Source organism: Telmatherina bonti (assembly GCF_933228915.1).
Source record: "Telmatherina bonti genome assembly, chromosome: 19".
NCBI classification, from domain to species: Eukaryota; Metazoa; Chordata; class Actinopteri; order Atheriniformes; family Telmatherinidae; genus Telmatherina; species Telmatherina bonti.
Window position 1 is genome coordinate 7,489,063 of NC_136617.1, and position 22,262 is coordinate 7,511,324.

General features: G+C 44.3%; 1 protein-coding gene across 2 annotated transcripts; it reads left to right on the forward strand.

The window, feature by feature from the left end:
- Positions 1 to 554: 554 nt before the first annotated feature.
- ak2 (adenylate kinase 2) lies at positions 555 to 22,010 on the forward strand (the record flags this gene model as incomplete). 2 transcript variants are annotated; one of them, XM_079258362.1, is made up of 7 exons in its annotated part: positions 555 to 725; positions 5,144 to 5,269; positions 5,521 to 5,631; positions 6,140 to 6,234; positions 9,840 to 9,912; positions 12,064 to 12,283; positions 21,798 to 22,010. In XM_079258362.1, the coding sequence occupies exons 1-7, from the start codon at positions 627 to 629 to the stop codon at positions 21,803 to 21,805; spliced, it is 732 nt and encodes a 243-aa protein (XP_079114488.1). In that variant the 5' UTR covers positions 555 to 626. The 2 variants fall into 2 exon arrangements, with proteins under 2 accessions (XP_079114488.1, XP_079114487.1); XM_079258361.1 differs by lacking the exon at positions 21,798 to 22,010 and having other exon boundaries at positions 12,064 to 12,309.
- Positions 22,011 to 22,262: the final 252 nt, after the last annotated feature.

Consider the following 22,262-nt stretch of genomic DNA (forward strand, 5'->3'; position numbering starts at 1 on the left):
CTTTATGATTTTTTTTTTAGTTTGAGTACTTTGTCATTATTTATTCATTTATTTATTTAGTTAATTCATTCATTCAATATAGGAGTAGCAAAGGTATATAACATATGTAACAGGGAAATGTACTGAAACTACTCTGGATTGAAGTTGGGTGATTAAAGGGCTTTTTTTTTTGGGGAGTTCAATTAAATATTGATGTTTGTTTAATTTTGCATTTTATTTAGTAATTTGTAAACGAAATTAAATCAAATTAACTTGCCTATTACTAAATAATTTTTTTTTTAATTATTTATCGTAAGATCAAGTTGAAAGCAATTAAACATAACATGCTTTTTTATTAAATTGAACATTTTAAAATAGTTTAAATAATCAGTTCTACACTGAAGCCACGCTCGGAAGTGAGTCCTTTCAGAGAGAGATTTCATCCAATCAATTTGCAGAAACATTGACTGATCAGACTACTAACCAATCAGATATAGTTCTCTCTGTAAAGTGGGCGGGGTTAAAAGCTTGTAGTAAGAGGGAGGCGGCGGCCCTTCCTTTCCTGGCCAACTTGGCAGAAGTGTCAGCAGGACACAAGTGACAGACAAGTGAAGTTTCTGCCCCGGTGTCCCTCCTCCGGTCCTGATATGGCCCCCAGCGCGCAGCTGAAGGAGGCTATAGCCGATGTTCATGAGGGCATCCGCGCCATTCTGCTGGGACCTCCCGGAGCCGGGAAGGGGACTCAGGTGAGAGTCGGATCCACGGGGCGAGCTAACGGAGCTAATGTTAGCTGTTAGCCGTTAGCTTAGCTGTTAGCTTGGATAAACAGCGCATGGTCGATGTGCGTGAAAGCTAATGCTAATGTTATCTTATCTGATAACATTTAATCCCAGGTGTCATACAAAGTACCATTCTGATTATCCCTCAGTAAACTGGTTCTTCTGGGCGCTATTTCCGACTCTCCTACAAGCCGGTGTCATGATAAGGTTACTTTAATAACTTATTTAATAGTTGATATTCTAAAAATAAGTTAGTTTTTTCACCAAACAGGTTAGCAATGTTATGTTAAACTAGCTCGTGTCTGTGTCATTAAGCTTTTCTGTTTATGTGCAATCATTACAATGCTGCAAAGCTTAAAATGTATTAAATAATTTAACTTTTTATGGACTAGATGGTAAAAGCTACGTTTTATTATTTCTTATTTGAAAATATATTTCATGATATTCTTTGCCAGGGTTTAAAATGTGAAGTCAAAAAGGTTAAGTTTCTCTCAAAACAGAAAAATGTAGAAAATGTTTTTATTTTATTTTTTTTATTAATTAGATGGAATTAAAGGCTGATGTTTGGGCAGTTCTTATCTCTTATCTTAAAATAATGTGTTTTGGACGGCACTGTGCAAAACATCGTAATTCACCAGAAAACTAATTATGGAAAATGTGCAACCATAAAATGAAATGCAGTTGATAAAAGTCAAACTTTATTCAATTCTGAACATCTTAAAAGTTCATTTAAGTTCCTTTAGACATGCACAGTGTTGCCAATCCCGCTTTGGCATCTGCACTACTGCAACAGTTGTGCATGCATGCATGCATGCATGCATACATACGTTGTATGAGGCAAAAACAGTTTGTTCAGTTGTAAGTAGTTTGCGAGTAAATATTTGTTTGGTCTTAAGGCCCAGTTATGCTCAACACAAGACAGAAACGTAGGTGGACGGACACTTTCGTCCATTTAATGTTGCTTATGTACGTAACGCGTCTGTTTTCAAGGAGCTCAGCTGTCCATCACTTGATGCAGAAAAACGAGCAATACCACAGGAAATCACTGGGTAGTGTTGAGTTGTATGGCTGACACACAACCAGACAACGCAACAAACCAGAGAAGTAGAAGATGATGCAGAAACCGCCATTAAGTTAAGAACAGGAACATCAACAACTGGCAGGAACATTTGTATTTATTTTGATCTCCATCAGGTGTTGGAGTGCAGATATTCTCGCTGGAGTTAATCCAACCTGCTCCTCTAAACACTGACACCATTTTAAACAACCCCCCACCCCCACATAGGCATGTGTATAGGACACAGTGAGGTTCTGGTGTTATTCCTGCAGGAGAGATAACGTGGCTCATTGTGGTTGTTTATTACTGTCAGAATCCCAGTTTGCACAGTGGCCATTAGACTGTTGTAACTTTAAGTGTAACGGGTCGTCTGGTCAGGACCGACGTTAAAGCATCCATAAAACTCATCCAGAGCAGAGATGAAATGGTGGAAAGAAGGCAGAGTTCACAGATAATCAGCTGTTTCTCCGACCATCTTTCAGATTTGTGTTGAAACTCTGAGTTGTTTCCAAACTTTCCATATCGGTGACCTCGGTGACCTTTTACTGGAGTCGTTTGCCTGCAGCGTGCTTCATTGTGCAACACATCCAGCAGATTTTCTGCTTCCAGCTTCTTAAACATGTTTTCTTCTGTAGGCTGAAGATGTTCTGGTAGCTTAGAAAAGTTGATGTGTGATGGTGTTTCATGGTAATCTCATCCAAATGCTGCATTTTACTTGTTCCGTTTACCTGGAATGTTTTTTTGTTTTTGTTTTTTTTTATAAACTTACGCTCAAAGTAAACCAACTTTTTTATTTATCAATGTTTTTCTGTTTGTCTTGCTGAGTTATAGTTGATAATTCATATTTTATTGGTCAAAAATCCCTCTAACCTGTACTTTAGAACTTCAGTGGGAAAGTTTAGTGTTAAAGTGTCAAGAAAATATTGTGATAAATTTAGTGTATTGATATTTTGTGTGACAATATTGTAAAACCCAAAAGCGCTATATTTTTTTATTTGCAGTTTATTGTGAATGCCATCGTGAACATTTCTTTTACATTTGAACTTTACAGTTTGTTTATTCCATATAAAAGTTTTATTTATATAGTTGTGTATGTTGCGAGGAAAATGCTAAAATTGTCGTGCATATAGTGCAAAATCAAAACATAGTTTATTTTGATAAATACTTTGAAATAAAATTTAAAAAAAAACTTGTATAGATAGTGTTTGCTTATCTGATAAGCAAATTCATGTTTCTCATCAACCGGGTCAAAGTTCGTTCACTGAATATGTTTTAGGTTTGAAATGAACGACTGAAAGAAAAAAGATTAAAAATGTTTCACTCCTTTAGCTTCTGTCACACTGAGTAGATCTGCACGTGGAACAGATGTGAGCGCGTTTAAGCAGGCATTTTCAGCTTCCCGACGCCTTAATAAAATAAGACAAATATTTTGTAACATTGGACAGATTTGTAGCTCTGCATGTCTTTACAAATAGTTCACTTTGTTTTTAACAGTAGTTTGTACAGAAATGTTTCATTTTCAGACAGTAAATCATTTGGGCTGTGACGATACGCTTGACGATTTTAATCGCTATTCTCACAATTCTTCCATATTGCTGATTTTTGTAGACTAAAAACAAAAAAAAAATTGTACAAAACTTTTTTTTTTTTGCTCGTCATTTTTCTTGATTTTTTTTTTTTCAATGAGAAAAAAACAACACAGCAGCCAGACCATCATTCTGATGCTCTGAAGCACAAGGAAAGAAGTACAAAGATCAATAAAAACAATAAAAATGACAATTTTATAGTGGATTATTTGTATTTATTTGAGGGAAAAATTGATTTTTTGTTTGTTTTTTAAAAAAAAAAAAATTAAAATTGGGAAGCAAAATATCCTGATATTTGATTTTTTTTTTTTTTTTTTTTTGATGATTGAAATTCCCACCCCTCCAAATCCTAATGATCCCGCTGACTTACCTGCATCTGCTTTCCCGTTTTGGAGCAGTGGCGTTGCTGCACGACGTTCCTGGTTTGTGATGCCTGCAGTGCATTGTGGGTAACATTGTGTGAAGTAGTGGTAGCACCGAGGAAATGTAAACGGACTCGCATGACCTGAACAAGGCCGCGTTTGTTCTTCTCAGAAAAGCAAACGTGTTTGTAGATTGTTTTGAACTTGTTTGCGTACAACGCTGGTGAAATAAAGTTTTCCAGTCGGGTACTGGAGAACTGTAAAACGGTACATCTGAGGATGCCTCTATCTGCTCGAATCTTTGATAAAACATCTGGAAAACTGCCCAGCTTCTTCTTTTTTGGGCTTTTGCACAGTTCCTCGTCAAACATGACTTCACCAGTAATTCCTGGATAAACTGGCTGCTTTCCTGACCAGTCAGAGGTTATTTTTACTTTAAATGTAGTTCGTCTGTCGCAGCCTGGCAATTCTTGGCTTTTCTTTGAGGACAAGATTACACACAAAGCTTTAGTAGTTTATTTTGGACAGGTTGATTTTAGACCAGAAGCAGAAAAATGCTGTGATGAAGGGGTGAATCTGACCGTGGGACGGCCAGCTGCCTGGATGCTGTTGGCGACCCAGTCACAGATAAATCATCCACAGGATCTTAAGAAGTTGTGATCGGTGGTTGTGATCTGGTGTAAAGCCATCCATGTTGCCGATTTCTGGTCCTCAAATACTGTGGTCCTCCTCCTACTTTTAGATGCATCCCTTCGCCAACACACCTGAATCTGATGAAAGTCTGGTTGCCATGCCTCTGCAGAGCTGAAGAGATGGCCTTGGCTGCAGCCTGGAGAATGAAGCGGGGCCGGATGTTGGGTGGGATTGGACTTCCAAACCCGCCCCCCGAAACTATTTAATTGGATTAACCCCATGACCATTCCACATCTAATCATGCCAACTGGACGTCCAACCCCGCCCAATATCCATCCTCGCCCCATTCGCCAGGCTCCAGGGTTATTGGAGCTGAATGGCATGTGCATGAAGGGATTCAGCCATGTGATTCAGCCTTGTGAGCGAAGGGATACTTCTAAAAGTTGCAGGATTGTCGATCTGCAGGACCGGACTCGGGGACTCCTCCTGGAAGCGGTCTGAGCTTGTTTAAAGGATTTAATCAGCTTATTTTCACACATTTACTTGTGTACTACACTGTTTCAGATACTATGTGTAGTAAATCCAGTACCTGTGATGGCTACATGAGGAAAGAGTTGGCTTTACCTGCTGTTTTATTACAGAGTAGTTTCCGTCTCAGAGACGGAGAACGCAGCCTGGCAGGATATTTTCTACTGAGAACATCTAAAAGATGAAATGATGAACAGCGTTGTTGTCTGTCATTTTCAGGCCCCTCGGCTAGCAGAGAAGTACTGCGTTTGCCACCTGGCCACCGGCGACATGCTGAGAGCCATGGTGGCTTCAGGCTCCGAGCTCGGCAAGAGGCTGAAGGAGACGATGGACTCCGGCAAGCTGGTAACACGTCTCTTCCTTCTCATGTCTCGCTTTGTTGTTCTTTCCTCCTCTCTTGCTCCAGCTGAGACTCTGTTTACTCTACAGCTCTTGTGAGGTTCCCCCGAGCCTTTCAAGTCATCCCCCCGTCTTTAAACGTGTTTGTTTTACAAATACTTCTGGTGAAGTTCTGTCCCAAGCAGGAAGTGGAAAAGCTGCAGACGATCAAAGCTGCAGGACGGATGTGATGACTTCAGCTTTCTCTGGTCCTTCAGGTCAGCGATGAGATGGTTGTAGAGCTCATAGAGAAGAACCTGGACACACCTGCCTGCAGGAACGGCTTCCTATTGGACGGATTTCCCCGAACAGTAAAACAAGCAGAGATGGTGAGGATTTAACTTATTTCCTTTACTTCTTATCCTGCAAAATAAATCCACTGGAAAAAAAAAAAAAAAGGGGGGGGGGGGGGGGGGTCTTCGCCAACTTTATGGCCTTTTTTGCAGATGCCAGTAAAATTGTTAGGAGATAATCATCATCTGCACCAGTTTCCTCTGTAATCCAGCCCAGATACGTTGATGCGAATGTAAAGTTGACATTATAGCTGAGACTGGCTGTATGGCTGGGCAGGACCAAAATATGTGGCCGTGATCTGCCACGACTTCCACGCAGTTTCTCCAACACAAAGAAGGAATAGTGCTGAATTTAGACTCTTGTTTGGCTGTTATAAAGAAGCCAATGACGTTCTTCCAACAAAAGTCCCGTCATGTGTTGGAATTGGTTGTTGAGCGTTGTATTCCCCAGATCCTTGTCCACATGTCCTCTGGAACCACAGTGTTCATTTCTTTTTGCCATTTTATGTTCCACATCTCATCTGCATCTTTCTTTGGCCTTCAGCTGGACGGATTGTTGGAAAAGAGAGACGAAAAGCTGGACTCTGTGGTGGAGTTTGCCGTCGACGATTCTCTGCTGGTCCGCAGGATCTGTGGCAGGTAGGAGAAGCAACCAGTCATTAAAGCTGTAGCTGCGGACTGCAGGGGTTTATGATCGCTCGCGTTTGTCCGTCTCTTTTACCGAGAGGCTGGTTGTTCTGTCTGCATCTTTAGTCCATCCAGGCAGGGAGCGTCTGCAGAGGGGAGATAGTGTTGGAGAGGAGTGGAGCGTGAAAACGTGGAGGAGTTTAAACACCCTGCAGCAGGAAGGTCGCAGATTTTAATGAGTTAAATATGAAAGTTGCTCTGCGTCTGGTCATTCAGCTGTTTGGAAATGTCCAGGATGACACACACAACCTGTCCGCACATGAGCGAGCTAGCAGGTGAACTTTTGTCAGATTTTTACTCATTGACAGAAGAGTGGATTTAATAATAAGGTTTTATTTAAAAAGTGCCTTTCGGGTCACTCAAGGTCACTGTTCCATAAAAACATGGAAAAAACAACAATAACAACAATAAATAAATAAAATACGGACACAAACCCGTGGGAGTAATTAGTGTTAAACAGGTGTCGTGTTTTTAGTTTGGGTTTAAACAAAGGTAAACCGTCGACGTTATGGATGTCTGGTGGGAGAAAATTCCAGAGAAAACTGAGTGGTTTCCTCCCCGTGTTGCTGAGACGGCAAGAAGGAACAGCGAGGTGGATCTGAGGGAGCGGGTTGGGACTGCAATGGCTACGGCATGATGTGTTTTAATTCCAAATTAACGTATTCTCCTACGAGTTTACATGAAAGTAATAATTCCAAATGAACGTTTACATGAAACACGTCTTACTTAATTCCTCTTTAGAGCGGCGGGTTGGGAAGGGTTCTGATTGGACAGAGGGTGCACGTGACGTATGACGTGTACCGGAACAAACAAAGTTGTCTCCCTGCTTCTCGTCTTTTCAGTCGTAACTTGTAAAAACTACATAATAAGAACCAGTTTTACTGTTATTTTTATTCTAAATGTGAAGTAGCAGCTCAACAGCAGCATACTACTTCACTTTCTGCAGCAGCTGAGAAGGAGAAGAAAGATAGACCACCGAACACGGGAGGTAAAACAACGCGCGTCATCGGGACAGGACACGGTAACGAGCATGCTCAGAACGACCAGAATTAACTTAGAGCGGAACGAAGGATTACATGACAGAGGAATTAAATTAAAACGCGAATAAACCAGCCACTTACATCGGAATTACGTTTAATTCCCAATAGAAATTAGCATTAGGAATGAAGTGTTTACATGGTCGTTTTTCATCAGTTTAAAGCAGAATTAACTTTTATTTGGAATTAAACAGGAATTAAAACTCCCATGTAAACGTTGCAAATGTGTCGGACAAGATTTAAGACCTAAAACACGTTTTAATCTTGTAAATCATGGCTGTCCACAGTCAGTCCTGCAGGTTTCTGATGTTCCGACACACCTGGCTCTCATCGAACAGACGCAACAACCAACGAGGTTCTGCACAGTGTCGGGTGTGTTGGAACATGGTGGGCATGGAGAACCGGAGCGGGACACCCCTGTTAGAGGTGTTGCATCGCTTCTGCTTTGTGTCGCACTAGAAACGTACTTTCCAGCCACTCCAGGAATGTGACATGTTGGGATCTGAGCTGGAAACGCAGATTCTGACGACCCTCGTTTTGCACGTCTTCGCAGTTTCGTCCAATCACAGAAACTTTAATTCAACTCTTGCATGTTAATCAGCTTTGCTTCTGTTTTAAAGTGGAACTATTATGTGCATTTCAGGCTAATTTATTTTTATTTCTGAGCCCAGGTCTGGGATTGATCGAGTTATTGTCACAAATCACTTTATTTACTTCAGACCGACCCTCTCCGTAGGCTGTCAGATCAGCCTGCGGGCAAAACGAGTGGATTGAGACTCTTCCGCATTAAGCCCCGCCTCCCGCCACTGCACTACATCGGGAGCGCGCACCGCACCTGCTTTCACCGTCATTGTAACATCTCATAAACAGAAGGATTAGGCTGATATGAACTCAATAAAAAAACAAAATACAATGTGAACACATAGCATCCAGCCCTACATGTTGGAACCTGAATCAGAGCCTGAAAACGAAGTGGAAAACAGCAACCCACAGCAACGAATGCAGCAGGATGTCTCTCTTTGGTAAACTCACCAGCCATCGTTGGAAATAACTTTATCCCACGTTTTCCACCCGCCTGATGTATTTGTACATGCCCTTGTTAACCAGTAGAAGGTAACCAATCACCGAACCTTATCCCCCGGGACGTCACAAGGATTTCAACGTAGAAAAAACTCTCTGAAACGACGCGTTTTTCGTCGCCATGGAAACCGAACGGAGAGAGTGCTGGAACTCAAACTCAAACTCAAACATGTGTTTAGGTGATAAAAAACAGTGCCGTTCACATGTCTGATGAGGATTCAACACTGTAACACTGTAGAAAGCTCAGAAAACTCCAAACACCATCATAGCACCCCTTTAAAGACTAAAACATGCAGATATGAAGGAAATGTTGCCTCTGCTGTCTAAGGTGACAGCACTTTGCAGCAGTCCTGCAGGTTTTAGAAGTTTCCCTGCTGCAACACACCTGACTCCGACGTGTGCAGAGCTTGATGCCCAGCTGACTCCAGTTGCGTCCTCTTGGGTTTTTGTGCCGTCTGGGTCGCGGTGTGTGTTCAGATCTGTCAGTGTGCTGGAGTCCAGTTACTGGTGTGTGACGTGATGGGCTGCACGTGTTCTCAGCCTCAGGATGCTCTAACCACGCTTCCAGGAACATGCAGAATAAATAGCAGTGTGCCGTGAAAACAAGCGTGTTGCTTTAAACCCAACATGTTTATACCTTCAGTGATAAATGACGTGCTGAGAAACGGTTCATCCTGACGAATGCTTCATGTTTTATTTGTGCAGGGAAAATATTCAGCTAAAGAACTACTTTTATCTGTTTTTCCTGGATGTTAGCACAGAGTTTAAGCTGATGCCTGCTTCCGTTTTATCGTTTGGGTCTGATTTTAAAGCTAAAAGAAGCAAAACTAAATGATTTTCCAGACAACGTTCAGCATTTCTGCACCCACATCTGTTCTCGGTACGATGTTCCCCCTCTTCTGCTGAAGTACACTCCATCCGTTCAGCTTGCACATGAACGTCATCTGGAAGCCAAACCGTATTCCTGTGAAAATATCTATTTATAGACACAGAAGGGAAAAGTGCAGCGCAGATGTTGAAGACGCAGACGGCTGGTTTTCATACTCCAGCTTCGTCATCAGCAGATCTCCGACCAACCTGCTTTCCAGCCTAGATAGATGCACATTAAACCATTTCATGTTGCGTGTTTGCTCCGACCCGAAGCCCACCTACATATTCAACCCGCAGACGTTTTATTTTAAAGCTGTAATCGAGTCTTTTATTGCTGCTTCGCTTTTTTCTCCACTTTAAACATGAATATGTGGAAGATTAATCTTTAACCTGCGGGGGTCGGTGGTGAGGAGGACGATGCTGACTGCTGTGTTTTCAGGCTCAGGTAGGACAAGGGCATCATGTGGGATGTGAAAAGGGCTGTAAAGTAGTCAGTGTTGCTGTAAAACCTTCATCTGTCCTCCTCTCGTCTTGCTGTGGTTTAACACCCTCTTCCCTCCGTCTCCCCAGACTAATTCATCAGCCGAGCGGCCGCTCTTACCACGAGGAGTTCAACCCCCCCAAAGAGCCCATGAAGGATGATGTAAGTAGTTTCACTTTCAGCCTGTTGGCTCATTCCTAGCTTCACTGCCACCTACCTAAAACCACCACCAGTGTAGAAAGTCTTCACCAGTCTGCTTGTGGTTAATATGGTCGCTGTGTTGTTGCCGGGCGGGTAAGTTAAGCTCCACAACCACAGACGTTGAAAAGCTGCTGAGCCAGTTTCACTTAGAAAACACAGACATGTGGTAGAAAACAGAAATAACTGATAGACTGACCTGAAACTGCTCAAGTGTCTTTATTTTTACACAACGGTCCGAACACTTCTGGTTCCATCCTGGACACGTTTTTCCTCGTATGTATGGATATGTTTGTGTCTTGGTTTATCTCTGGGAGGTTGACACTTTTGGAGGGAGGGAGAAGGGCTTCGAAAAGCCGTGGAAAACCCTGAAAGAACTCTACCTGGCAAATTGAACTGCGTTGAGTGTAAACATCTTAGTTTCACCTGTAGTTTGTTGAATTGTTTGAAGTATCACTTTTATTTAGTGGAAAACTGTGATGGAAATGCAGTTAATGGCCTAAATCGTGGTTTTTCCAGATATTTCTGTTCTTTTCAGTTTGAGGGGAAAAGAGATGAAGTGAGATTAACTGCGTTTAACCAGATGAGGCAAGGCAAGTTTATTTGTATAACACCTTTCATGTACAAGACATTTCAAAGTGCTTTACATGAAACATTAAAAGCATTCCGGAAAAAAAAACATAAAAGAAAATACAAATAACAAAATCATAATAAAATCATAAATTATATTAAAATAATTACAAGCAGAATTAAGTAATAGACTGTATAGAGAAAGATGGGCGGAGCCTCCATGACATCGCCCGTAGGTTTCTGAAGAGCTGAATTGAAGCTCGGTGGGCGGTTCCTACCATCGCCATCTTGGCAGGAGCATGCGTGTCGTCTCGCCAAGAAAATACAAATATGGACAAAGAGGTGGAGCTGAGAGGGGGGCTGTGAGCGTCATGGTGGATGATTGACATCGAGCAAACCCTGAGCTTTCTGTAGCTAAGAGCTCACCGAGCTAATCCGGAGATAACAGGAGCTAACCAGCTAACGGAGGTAACCGGGCTAAAGCTAAGTTACGTCGTTAACCAGCTAAAAACCGCGGTTGTTCTACATTCTTCTTACTTGAAGCAGGAGATTGGGTACCTGTCAATCAAAAGGACACGCCCCTAAATATGCCAAAATTGAAGATTAAATTACTTTTAAACGGTTGAGTTAGAAAAAAATTCACTCCCCCCACAGTTGTCATGAAGGTAAACCTGACCTATTAAAACAAAAATGGATTTTTTTAACCAGGCTGTAAACATGTTTATTCCTGCTGTAAACATGTTTATTTCTGCTGTGAAGTTGGTCTTTTTAACATGAGTCTATGGGGATTTGCTCTGTTTTGCAGCCCCTAGTGGATGAAGGAGGAACTGCAGTTTTATACACTTCTGGATAGGGTTCACTTTTAATTGCCGGCGGTTGCTGCTTGTTTATTTCCCTTAACTAGGATAAATACACGCCATCTACAGGCGAAATGCAGTTACTGAGCTTTTTGTGATCGGGTGCTTTTCACGGCAGGGGTACTTCTTTCAACACAACGCTGTCTCCCTTTTCCTACGTCACTTCCTGTCTTATAGTTTTAGATGGACTGGTTCCAACAATATTTTTCTACAAACTGATTTAAGGGAGGTTCCAACCTGCAACAAGCTCATTAAATGAGAAATGACCTCGTTTTACAGCCATGAGTGAAGGGTCTGTGTGAGCAACAAGGTGCAGCTGGATCAAACATGCATTAACTTCCTGCTGAATTTGTCCATTTCATGCTTTTCCTTTTATATTTCTTTCACCACGTCTAAATGATTTCTTTTGGCGTTTGTTGCGGACACCTGATCCTCACAAGGTCGGCTGATGCAGGTCATCACGTAATGAGCTTCATTCTTTGCTCATGTGCAGCTTCTGTCTGGAAACATAACGTACGTTGGCGACATGCAGCGGTTTGAGGGAAAGGAGGATAAAGTGTCTGAATGAAACCAAGATGAGGAACTAAAGAAGCAACATAACTTCTTTAGTTACCCACGAACCACTGAACCTGCTTTTATCTCCTAGGTAACCGCATCCTCTTTCCTGTTGCCTCTGCTTTTTGTTCAGGTTACAGGCGAGCCGCTGATCCGCCGCAGCGACGACAACGAGACGACGCTGCTTTCCCGCCTGGACGCCTACCACCGGCAGACGGCCCCTCTGGTGCAGTACTACAGCGCCAGGGGCCTGCACACGGCCATCGACGCCGCACAGAACCCCAATGTCGTCTTTGCCTCCATCGTAGCCGCCTTCTCCGCCGCCACGGACATCCCGGCTCGCGCCACTGCCTGTAAAGACCAAGTGTTCTTCATTTAAACCCTTTCTTCCCTCCTGTCTCTTTTTCCTCCGTGATGAGTTGGAGTGTCAGAGTGGTAACAAGACGCCATTTTAGTCGTGTTGTTGGGAAGTGACTGGATTGGAGCGGCCCGTCTGCCGGCTGCCAAGTGTGATCTACACCTGACTTCATTCTGAAGTTGAGTGGGGACCAGATTTAGGCAAAGCTGAGCTTTTTAACCACGCTGCTGCTGAGAATGTTGTGACATTTAGCAAAGCAAAACATCTGCACGTTTCCATAGAAACGCAGCAGAAATATTGATATTTATTGCATGCTGTTTGCCTTCGCTGGACTTTGTTGCTTTTGTTTGGTCATTGATCTTTTTTTCCCTGTTTTTCTTTATCAGGTTTGTTTCTTTTAGTAACTGTAGATCTGCTGTTTTTTCTTTCCCAGCCATCCTCTTCCTCCTCTTCCTCCTGCCGCCGAACATGGAACGTTTGGTGACTTTGTCAATTTTCGCCTGGTGTTTATTGTTCGTCTGTCTTTGCATGAATGCACCGTCCTGTGTTCAGACTCTACTCTGGTTGGATTTAGTCAAACGTGGGTCCACTGAGAGGAAATCCTTCAGAAACTCTGCTGCTTCCGCGGTCGGGACGTAGTCCAGACAGACGCAGGACTGATGTGTGTTTCCACTGTTAAAACAATGTGGTTTCATGAGGATTGATCACAGCAGGTCCTGAGTGTGTTTACAGCTGTAGTTCAAGTTGTCGTTGCAACCAAGCTGCATGATAACTGGTGTTTATGGGACCGTTTCATGCTCACAGGATTATCAAGCAAAGATGAATAAAATATCTTCTTTTTTTTTTTTTTTTTTTAATAGTTGCACAAAAGAGAAAATTCAGTTCACATCACGAGTTTATTACGGCAGACAAAGTAGTTTTCAGGCTTCATAGAAAGTAAAAATAAAAAAAAAAAACTCAGAAGTTCCCAACAGGTCTTCCAGATTATAAAAGTTAGACAAGAATCCCGGCAACATTCTGGAAACTACCTTCCACAACAGGAATAACATCCTGGATACTACCATCCAGAAGAGGAACAACGTTCCGGATGCCACCATCCAGAACGGGAACAACGTTCCGGATGCCACCATCCAGAACGGGAACAACGTTCCGGATGCCACCATCCAGAACGGGAACAACGTTCGGGATGCCACCATCCAGAAGAGGAACAACGTTCCGGATGCCACCATCCAGAACGGGAACAACGTTCCGGATGCCACCATCCAGAACGGGAACAACGTTCGGGATGCCACCATCCAGAAGAGGAACAGTGTTCGGGATGCCACCATCCAGAAGAGGAACAACGTTCCGGATGCCACCATCCAGAACGGGAACAACGTTCGGGATGCCACCATCCAGAACGGGAACAACGTTCCGGATGCCACCATCCAGAACGGGAACAACGTTCCGGATGCCACCATCCAGAACGGGAACAACGTTCGGGATGCCACCATCCAGAACGGGAACAACGTTCCGGATGCCACCATCCAGAAGAGGAACAACGTTCCGGATGCCACCATCCAGAACGGGAACAACGTTCCGGATGCCACCATCCAGAAGAGGAACAGTGTTCGGGGATGCCACCATCCAGAAGAGGAACAGTGTTCGGGATGCCACCATCCAGAACGGGAACAACGTTCCGGATGCCACCATCCAGAACAGGAACAACGTTCCGGATGCCACCATCCAGAACGGGAACAACGTTCCGGATGCCACCATCCAGAACGGGAACGACTTTTCATCACTGCAAGAGAACAAACATGGAAAACACACCACAATGTAGCCGAGACACTGTGGATTCAGTATCAATAGATCTGGAATCTGATAGTGGATCCATATAAACTGAATGTGGGACCAGAACCAGGTGAAAATGAGCTGATTGGTTGAGGTCTGACCTCTCGATTTTTTTTTCTAGTTTGTGACTTGAAATTTATTCTTCCTGGTGAAGGAATTCTTGGTGATCTGCGTACGTTTTTTTTTTTGTTTTTTTAAATTTCTTTTATTTTAACATGGCTGCACGGTGGCGTAGTGGTTGGCATGACAGTGGAAACGTTGCTGGTTCGAGCTCCGGTGAGGGATTGAAGAGTGGACTTTCTGTGTCCATGTTCTCCTCTATATGTGTTTTCTCTGGGTACTCCTGCTTCCTCCCATGGTCCAAAGATGCACATGTTGGGTTAACTGGTCCCTCTAAATCCTCCTGAGGATTGGTTGTTCTTTTTTACCGTTTGTTGGCCTTGTGATGGACTGGTGACCTGTCCAGGACCCCGTACCGTCTGCTTAACCAGGAGGATACCCGAGCCATCTTATTGGACAGCTTCAGTGTTTCTCTCAGTTCAACCATCACCAACCTCCTGGACAGACGTGAATCCTGCAGACTTAGTGCAATGCCTTGATTCCTGTTCATCTGGCTTAGACTTGACGGAAAAGTCGTAGATTAGCAGGGAAACCAGAAAACAAGTGGAAAAAGCTTTTTCATGGTCAAAACCACACATTCAGATAATTGCATGATGGTGGAAATGATTGGACTGGCGAACTTCAGGATCATTTTGTTATCGGACGGACGGAGGAGTGGATGGATGGATGAAGAAGTGGATGGATGGATGGATGGACGGACAGAGGAGTGGATGGATGGATGGACGGACGGACGGACGGACAGACAGAGGAGTGGATGGATGGATGGACGGACGGACGGACAGAGGAGTGGATGGATGGACGGACGGACGGACAGAGGAGTGGATGGACGGACGGACGGACAGAGGAGTGGATGGACGGACGGACGGACAGAGGAGTGGATGGACGGACGGACGGACAGAGGAGTGGATGGATGGACGGATGGACGGACAGAGGAGTGGATGGATGGATGGATGGACGGACGGACGGACAGAGGAGTGGATGGATGGATGGACGGACGGACGGACAGAGGAGTGGATGGACGGACGGACGGACAGAGGAGTGGATGGACGGACGGACGGACAGAGGAGTGGATGGACGGACGGACGGACAGAGGAGTGGATGGACGGACGGACGGACAGAGGAGTGGATGGACGGACGGACGGACAGAGGAGTGGATGGACGGACGGACGGACAGAGGAGTGGATGGACGGACGGACGGACAGAGGAGTGGATGGACGGACGGACGGACAGAGGAGTGGATGGACGGACGGACGGACAGAGGAGTGGATGGACGGACGGACGGACAGAGGAGTGGACGGACGGACGGACGGACGGACAGAGGAGTGGACGGACGGACGGACGGACAGAGGAGTGGACGGACGGACGGACGGACAGAGGAGTGGACGGACGGACGGACGGACAGAGGAGTGGACGGACGGACGGACGGACAGAGGAGTGGACGGACGGACGGACGGACAGAGGAGTGGATGGACGGACGGACGGACAGAGGAGTGGATGGACGGACGGACGGACGGACAGAGGAGTGGATGGACGGACGGACGGACGGACAGAGGAGTGGATGGACGGACGGACGGACGGACAGAGGAGTGGATGGACGGACGGACGGACAGAGGAGTGGATGGACGGACGGACGGACAGAGGAGTGGATGGATGGATGGACGAACGGACGGACGGACAGATGAGTGGATGGGTGGATGGACGGACGGACGGACAGATGAGTGGATGGGTGGATGGACGGACGGACGGACGGACAGAGGAGTGGATGGGTGGATGGACGGACGGACGGACAGGAGTGGATGGGTGGATGGACGGACGGACGGACAGAGGAGTGGATGGGTGGATGGACGGACGGACGGACAGAGGAGTGGATGGGTGGACGGACGGACGGATGGATGGATGGATGGACGGACGGACGGAGGAGTGGATGGATGGACGGACGGACGGACGGAGGAGTGGATGGACGGACGGACGGACGGAGGAGTGGATGGACGGACGGACGGACGGACGGACGGACGGAGGAGTGGATGGACGGACGGACGGAGGAGTGGATGGACGGACGGACGGAGGAGTGGATGGATGGACGGACTGACGGACGGACGGAGGAGTGGATGGATGGACGGACGGACGGAGGAGTGGATGGATGGACGGACGGACGGAGAAGTGGTTGGATTGATGGACGGACGGACAGAGGAGTGGATGGACGGACGGACGGAGAAGTGGATGAATGGATGGACGGACGGACGGACGGAGAAGTGGATGGATGGATGGACGGACGGAGAAGTGGTTGGATTGATGGACGGACGGACGGAGAAGTGGATGAATGGATGGACGGACGGACGGACGGACGGAGAAGTGGATGAATGGATGGACGGAGAAGTGGATGGATGGACGGACGGACGGAGAAGTGGATGAATGGATGGATGGACGGACGGACGGACGGACGGAGAAGTGGATGAATGGATGGATGGACGGACGGACGGAGAAGTGGATGTGTTGGGCCTCCATCAGCTTTAACGAAGGCGTTTGTTGTGAAGATGCTGAACCAAACAGTGATGGTTTTACTTTGCTGTTTATGTTCAGGCTTTCACCTCCAGCTATGATGTCATGAGTGACTGAAAGCACGTCGTCATGGAAACAAGCCCCTAAAACAAGTTTCCAGCAGCGAGAGGAGCAAAAAGTCAAGCCGCTGCTCCTCCCTGTTGAAAGAAATCAGGAGGAGACCCTGCAGATCCAGAAGTCTCTGGGAGGATGTTGGGTGTTTTCCGGTCTGGATACCTCTGGATGCCCCTGGAGGAGCCTGACCAGCCACAAACGAGCTGACAAGATGAATGCATGATGCGTCCCAACAGTAGAACATGAAATACATGTAATATTTTACAGTTTCCATCTGAGTAAACAAACAACGAAGCCAAAATCCAGAAGATTTGACTGTTTTTCTGAATTTTAATCAGATGACTAAGTGTGTGTGTGTGTGTGTGTGTGTGTGTGAGAGAAAGAGACAGAGATGTTAGTGTTTGGATCAGGTGGTTCAGGTTGGCTCTCTTCTGGTTAAAACTAAAGGTTGATTTAAAAGGTTTCTCATGACTGAAGACATTCTTCAGATTCCGTCAACATGAAACCGTTTTGTTTTCCCTTCATCACTGAATCTCGTTTTGGCAAAACACAACAGGCTTTGCAAACTTTTGTTTTCAGTTCATGAGAAAATGCCACCGCGGTGACTGGTTGTATTTCAGTTCCACTTTAAAACGATGAATCTGCAGCTCTGAATTTCTCTTCTGTCCATCTGTAACAATCTGTTGCCTCTTCAGCTGAAACCATCTGTCAGTGAATTAACTTGTGATTTGATTTCCTGTTAAATCTTTTTTTTTATTGTGATTTGGCCGTTTCCTCCGAGGTTTCCAGTAAAACATTGTGACGTCGGCTCGACCTTTCGCTGCTGATATTTTACCAAACGTCTGAATCTGCAGCTTCGGTTTGGCTGTAATGTTTTCTAACAGTATTTATTATAATCTGCAGTGAGTTTCAGTCGTTTTTTTGATTAACTACGTCGGTACGTGGCAGAAAAAGCTGCTTCATGCTTGTCCAACAGTATCTGGAGAATCAGATTCAGATGTTTTTAACTAAAGCTGCTCCTGTGCTTCGTTTGGAAACAAGTTTTTTTGCTTTTAGCACCAGTTTTGTACAGAAAAACTGACGTTTAATTAGTCTTTTTTTCTGAACAGAGTGAAAAAACCTGACAGTATGTCAGAGGAAGCCATAACAAGATCAGACTGAAGGCTTTAATGCCATGAATAGGAGCTTCAGTTAGTTAAACAAATGTTGTATCATCGTTACGGAGAAAAGTTCGTCCTACCAAAGTGATGCTGGACGGTGCGTCCTCGTCCTTAATGAGGACGTCTTTTACACATCTGGCCTTTTCTTCTGTAGGTTTCCAGCCATTTGAACGATTCAGCACTATGAAAATATTGCATGTATAATGTAGTTATATGTTAAAGTGATGAGAACATGTTATGAACCAACTACACAATCAGCCTTCTGCAACATCTGGAGCATCTGTGAACGTCTCATCTTGTCTTGTGGACAATTAATGTCCACATCATGTGGATTACATTCCACCAAAGTACAACCGGAGTGTTTTGTTAAGGAGACTGATCTGTTGGTCAGCAGTGATCAGAAGTGTATAAAGTACAAGTAGACAGTACAAGTCTTGACCGGCAGTCACCAAACCAGTTGAAGGTAATCAGCTCAGCTTCACTGCAGGTAGAGGAGTCTGTTAGTCAAAACATCTGTTCTAAATGCATCAGTAGATCCAACAACATGGCAGGAATTCAACTTTATTTTTACTTCTACTTTATACACCTCTGGCAGTGATGTTATGGATCCTGCAACATGGAGGTCCCGTTTGGCATCGGCCTACCTGAGGAGAGATGCACCAAACAGGGTTTGATCTGAGAAGTGTTCTTCAGAACTAGCCATTAGTTAAAACAGACTGGTCCCCACACATCCGAAGTGCGTAGCTGTGAGCAATGTGTCATGGCTGCCATGACGGCATTGGTTTGGAACGTTGATGTGAGGTAACGTGTTGCGTACGCGGGCTACATATTGACTTGAACATTAGATGCGCTCATGCTAACGAGCATGAACATAATCTGAGGTAAACATGATTGTAGATTTGAAGACCTCGAACCTCGTTTTCCACTACCAGCATGAGGTTACCTCCCCGCTGCACAGCAGCAAACACAGCTGGCATCAGACTGGTAAACTGTTTTATGCGACTGTCAAATTGGCCTTTTCACTATTTCTGAGTCCAAATCATAGACCGTATATGAAAGATGGACGGAGCCTATATGGAAGTGTTTAAAACTGTAGTTTCCCCTTCATCCACTAGGTGCTGTAAAACAGAGCGAATCCCCATAGACTCCCATGTTAAAAAGACCAACTTCACAGCAGAAATAAACATGTTTACAGACTGGTACATGAATTCATTTTCGGTTTAATAGGTCAGGTTTACCTTCATGACAACTGTGGGGGGGAGGGAATTTTTTTCTAACTCGCCCGTTTAAAAGTAATTTAATCTCGAAGTTCGACATGTTTAGGGGCGTGTCCTTTTGATTGACAAGTACCCGATCTCCCACTTCAAGTCAGAAGAACGTAGAACAACCACAGTTTTTAGATGGTTAACAACCTCCGTTAGCTGGTTATCTCCTGTTATCTCCGGGTTAGCTCTTAGCTACAGAAAGCTTGGAGTTCGCTAGATGTCAATCATCCACCATGACGCCCACAGCCCCCCTCTCAGCTCCACCTCTTTGCCCATATTTGTATTTTCCGGGCGAGACGACACACATGCCCCTGCCAAGATGGTGATGGTAGGAACCGCCCACCGAGCTTCAGTTCAGCTCTTCAGAAACCTACGGGTGACGTCACGGAGGCTCCGCCCATCTTTCTCTATACAGTCTATGGTCCAAATGCATTGTACCGCCCCTAGAGGTGACCTCAAGTATCGCTTTTTTGCCGCATGATGTTTGCAGTTAGAGTAAAGAATAAATACAGACGTAGCGGAACAGTGATGTGTGAGCTTGCATGAACACCAAGCGTCTCCCCACTTTTAGTTGTTGTCTTTACATCGAGCAAGCACGTCTTCAAGTGGCATCTGTCTCAAGCGTCCTCTCATCTTTTACAGTTTTACCTGAGAACGAGGAGAATGCTCATCTACTTGCTCAAAAGCATGTTTTAGAAAAGTTAGTTCAGGAAATTACTCGTGTGGCTGCGTCTGGTGACGCCTTTTTCTTGATTTAATTTTCAGCAGCGACTTGTGTAGGATCCATATTGGAAGTTTGTCACTCCAACTTGATTCCTCCACCTCATTTTAAAAGCAACATATCTCCGCCGCCTTCTTCCTGTGTCCTCGGGTTAGAATTTGTCTCCTCCAGCTTCACTTTCTGAACTAACTTCATCCATTTGCACCGCTTGACATCTCCGAAGAAAACAGCTACTCTGCTGCATGTTTAGTGGTGCAGCAGTGAAAAAGTTCCCCCCTCAAACCGCTTCTTTCTGCAATGTTCCAACTGTTTAAATTAGTATTAAGGTGAATTATGTTCAACAAAAAATATATAAATGGTTTTTGGTATGACCTGGTCAACCATCAAGCAGTTATGTAAACACTGACTCTGGGATGTTGATGTATTTTGGAAGCTATTTATCCAGTTTAACCATCAGAGAACAAACAAACGAGCTAAAATGGTGGATTTCATCCTACATCTGTCAGACAGTTGATGCCCTCCAACTGCTGCTTGTGTAAATAATCAGGGAAAAAAGATTAATATCACCTTTTAAAGGTCTCATATGTTTGTTTCATTTCTTGTTCCTGCTCCCTCTGATGGTTAAAATGCATTATTGCAGATATTAAAACTAAATGTTATCTTGAGTTTATCTTGTATCAATTTGTTGTTTTTCAGCTGCTGCTAAAACTTATTTGTAGTGTTTAAAAATATTTTCTGCATTAATCGTAAAGTTTGTTTTTAAGATTCATCATTCCCAGAGGCCAGAAAGTTCAATTATCTTGTCTGGAAGTAAAACTGAGGTTTTAATGTGGATCTTAGTTGGAAAGCACAAAAATGTATCAGTGGCTGCGTTTCCATGACATTTTTTCACAAAATAAAAGCGTTATTCGTAAGTCTTGAAAAACAACCATTGAGATTTGCAGGTGTTTCCATTGATCAGTGTTTAGTGCATTTGCCTTAAGTCCCGAAAAATCTTGTTTAGAAAATCACAGCCATGTTGCGTTATTTTGGGGTTTTCTCCTTGCTTCGTCTTTTTTAAGCTTTTCTCCCTTATTTTCTTTTTTAAAACTCTGAAATTCGGTGTTTGTTCTACACCGCTTCGTCTTTTCTGGAGACAAACTGGTCATGACCCCCCCCCCCCCCCTCACGTCACGTCCAGGGACACGTAAATGCGGAAAAAAAGTGTTTCCGTTACACTTTTACAATGTATTTCTATATCAAAACGTCTGGAAAACCACCTCAAGAAATTATAAGAACTTTTTAGTGATATTTGAGACTTTTTTTCTCAATTAAGGTGTTTTCATTAGCGGTTGTTTGTTGCGATATTTAGTTTTTGCGCAATTCTAGGTGTAATGGAAACACCTAGTTTGTTGGATCAATGATATGAACTGGAGGACATCTGTGGGTTGGATCCTCTGAGGAAACACGGAAGTGTTTTGGTTTCAGGCTTTTGTTTCTGCAGCTGTACGACATCGTGTGAATCTTCGAGTCTCAGAAACTCAGAACTCCTGCAACTTCAGCGGCTGTTTCTGAGGAATTTGGTTAATTTTTCTCTTCTCCGTCCTGTGGACTGAGTTAGTATATTTCCACGTAGACTAGATTGATGTTCTTCAGCAGTTCTGAGAATCCAGCAGTGATATCGGTTTGCAGCCATCAGTGTTTGTTTCTTGTTGACTGCTTTCTAATCTGCTTTTGCAGGTTGTTGTCATTGAAAGAAAAGCAGATGTTCAGGACAACCGTTCCAGGATAAACCTGTTTCCTCCTCTTGTCTTGCAGCTGGTTGAATCCTGAGCTGCTTCGCTCCTGCTGAGCCGAAGGAGGATTGGAGGCGACGGAAAGACCAGGAGAGGAATTCCTAAAACTTCACGAGTTCCAGTTGCGATGCTGTCGGATTCAGTCTCAGTAGCTTCTTTTTATTCCCAGTAGAGTAAAAGTGGAATAATGAAGCCATCTTATGTATCCCTCAGATTTTCTCATCAATAAATCTCCTGCTTTTCTACAATCCAAACATTGTTGTTGCTTTTTACATGAATCTTCAGCAGTGAAATTGGAATATATCGGAGACTGATAATAAGCTGATTGCATGAATTCAGCTTTTTACTGTGTTAAAGATAATTGCATAACTTTCTGACCTTAAAACCCCATTCCAGACTCGTTCAATGACACAGTGACACCTTTCATGTTAATTTCGAGAGAAACCAACACTCTACAACTTTTACAGCCGGGATGCTGCATAATGTT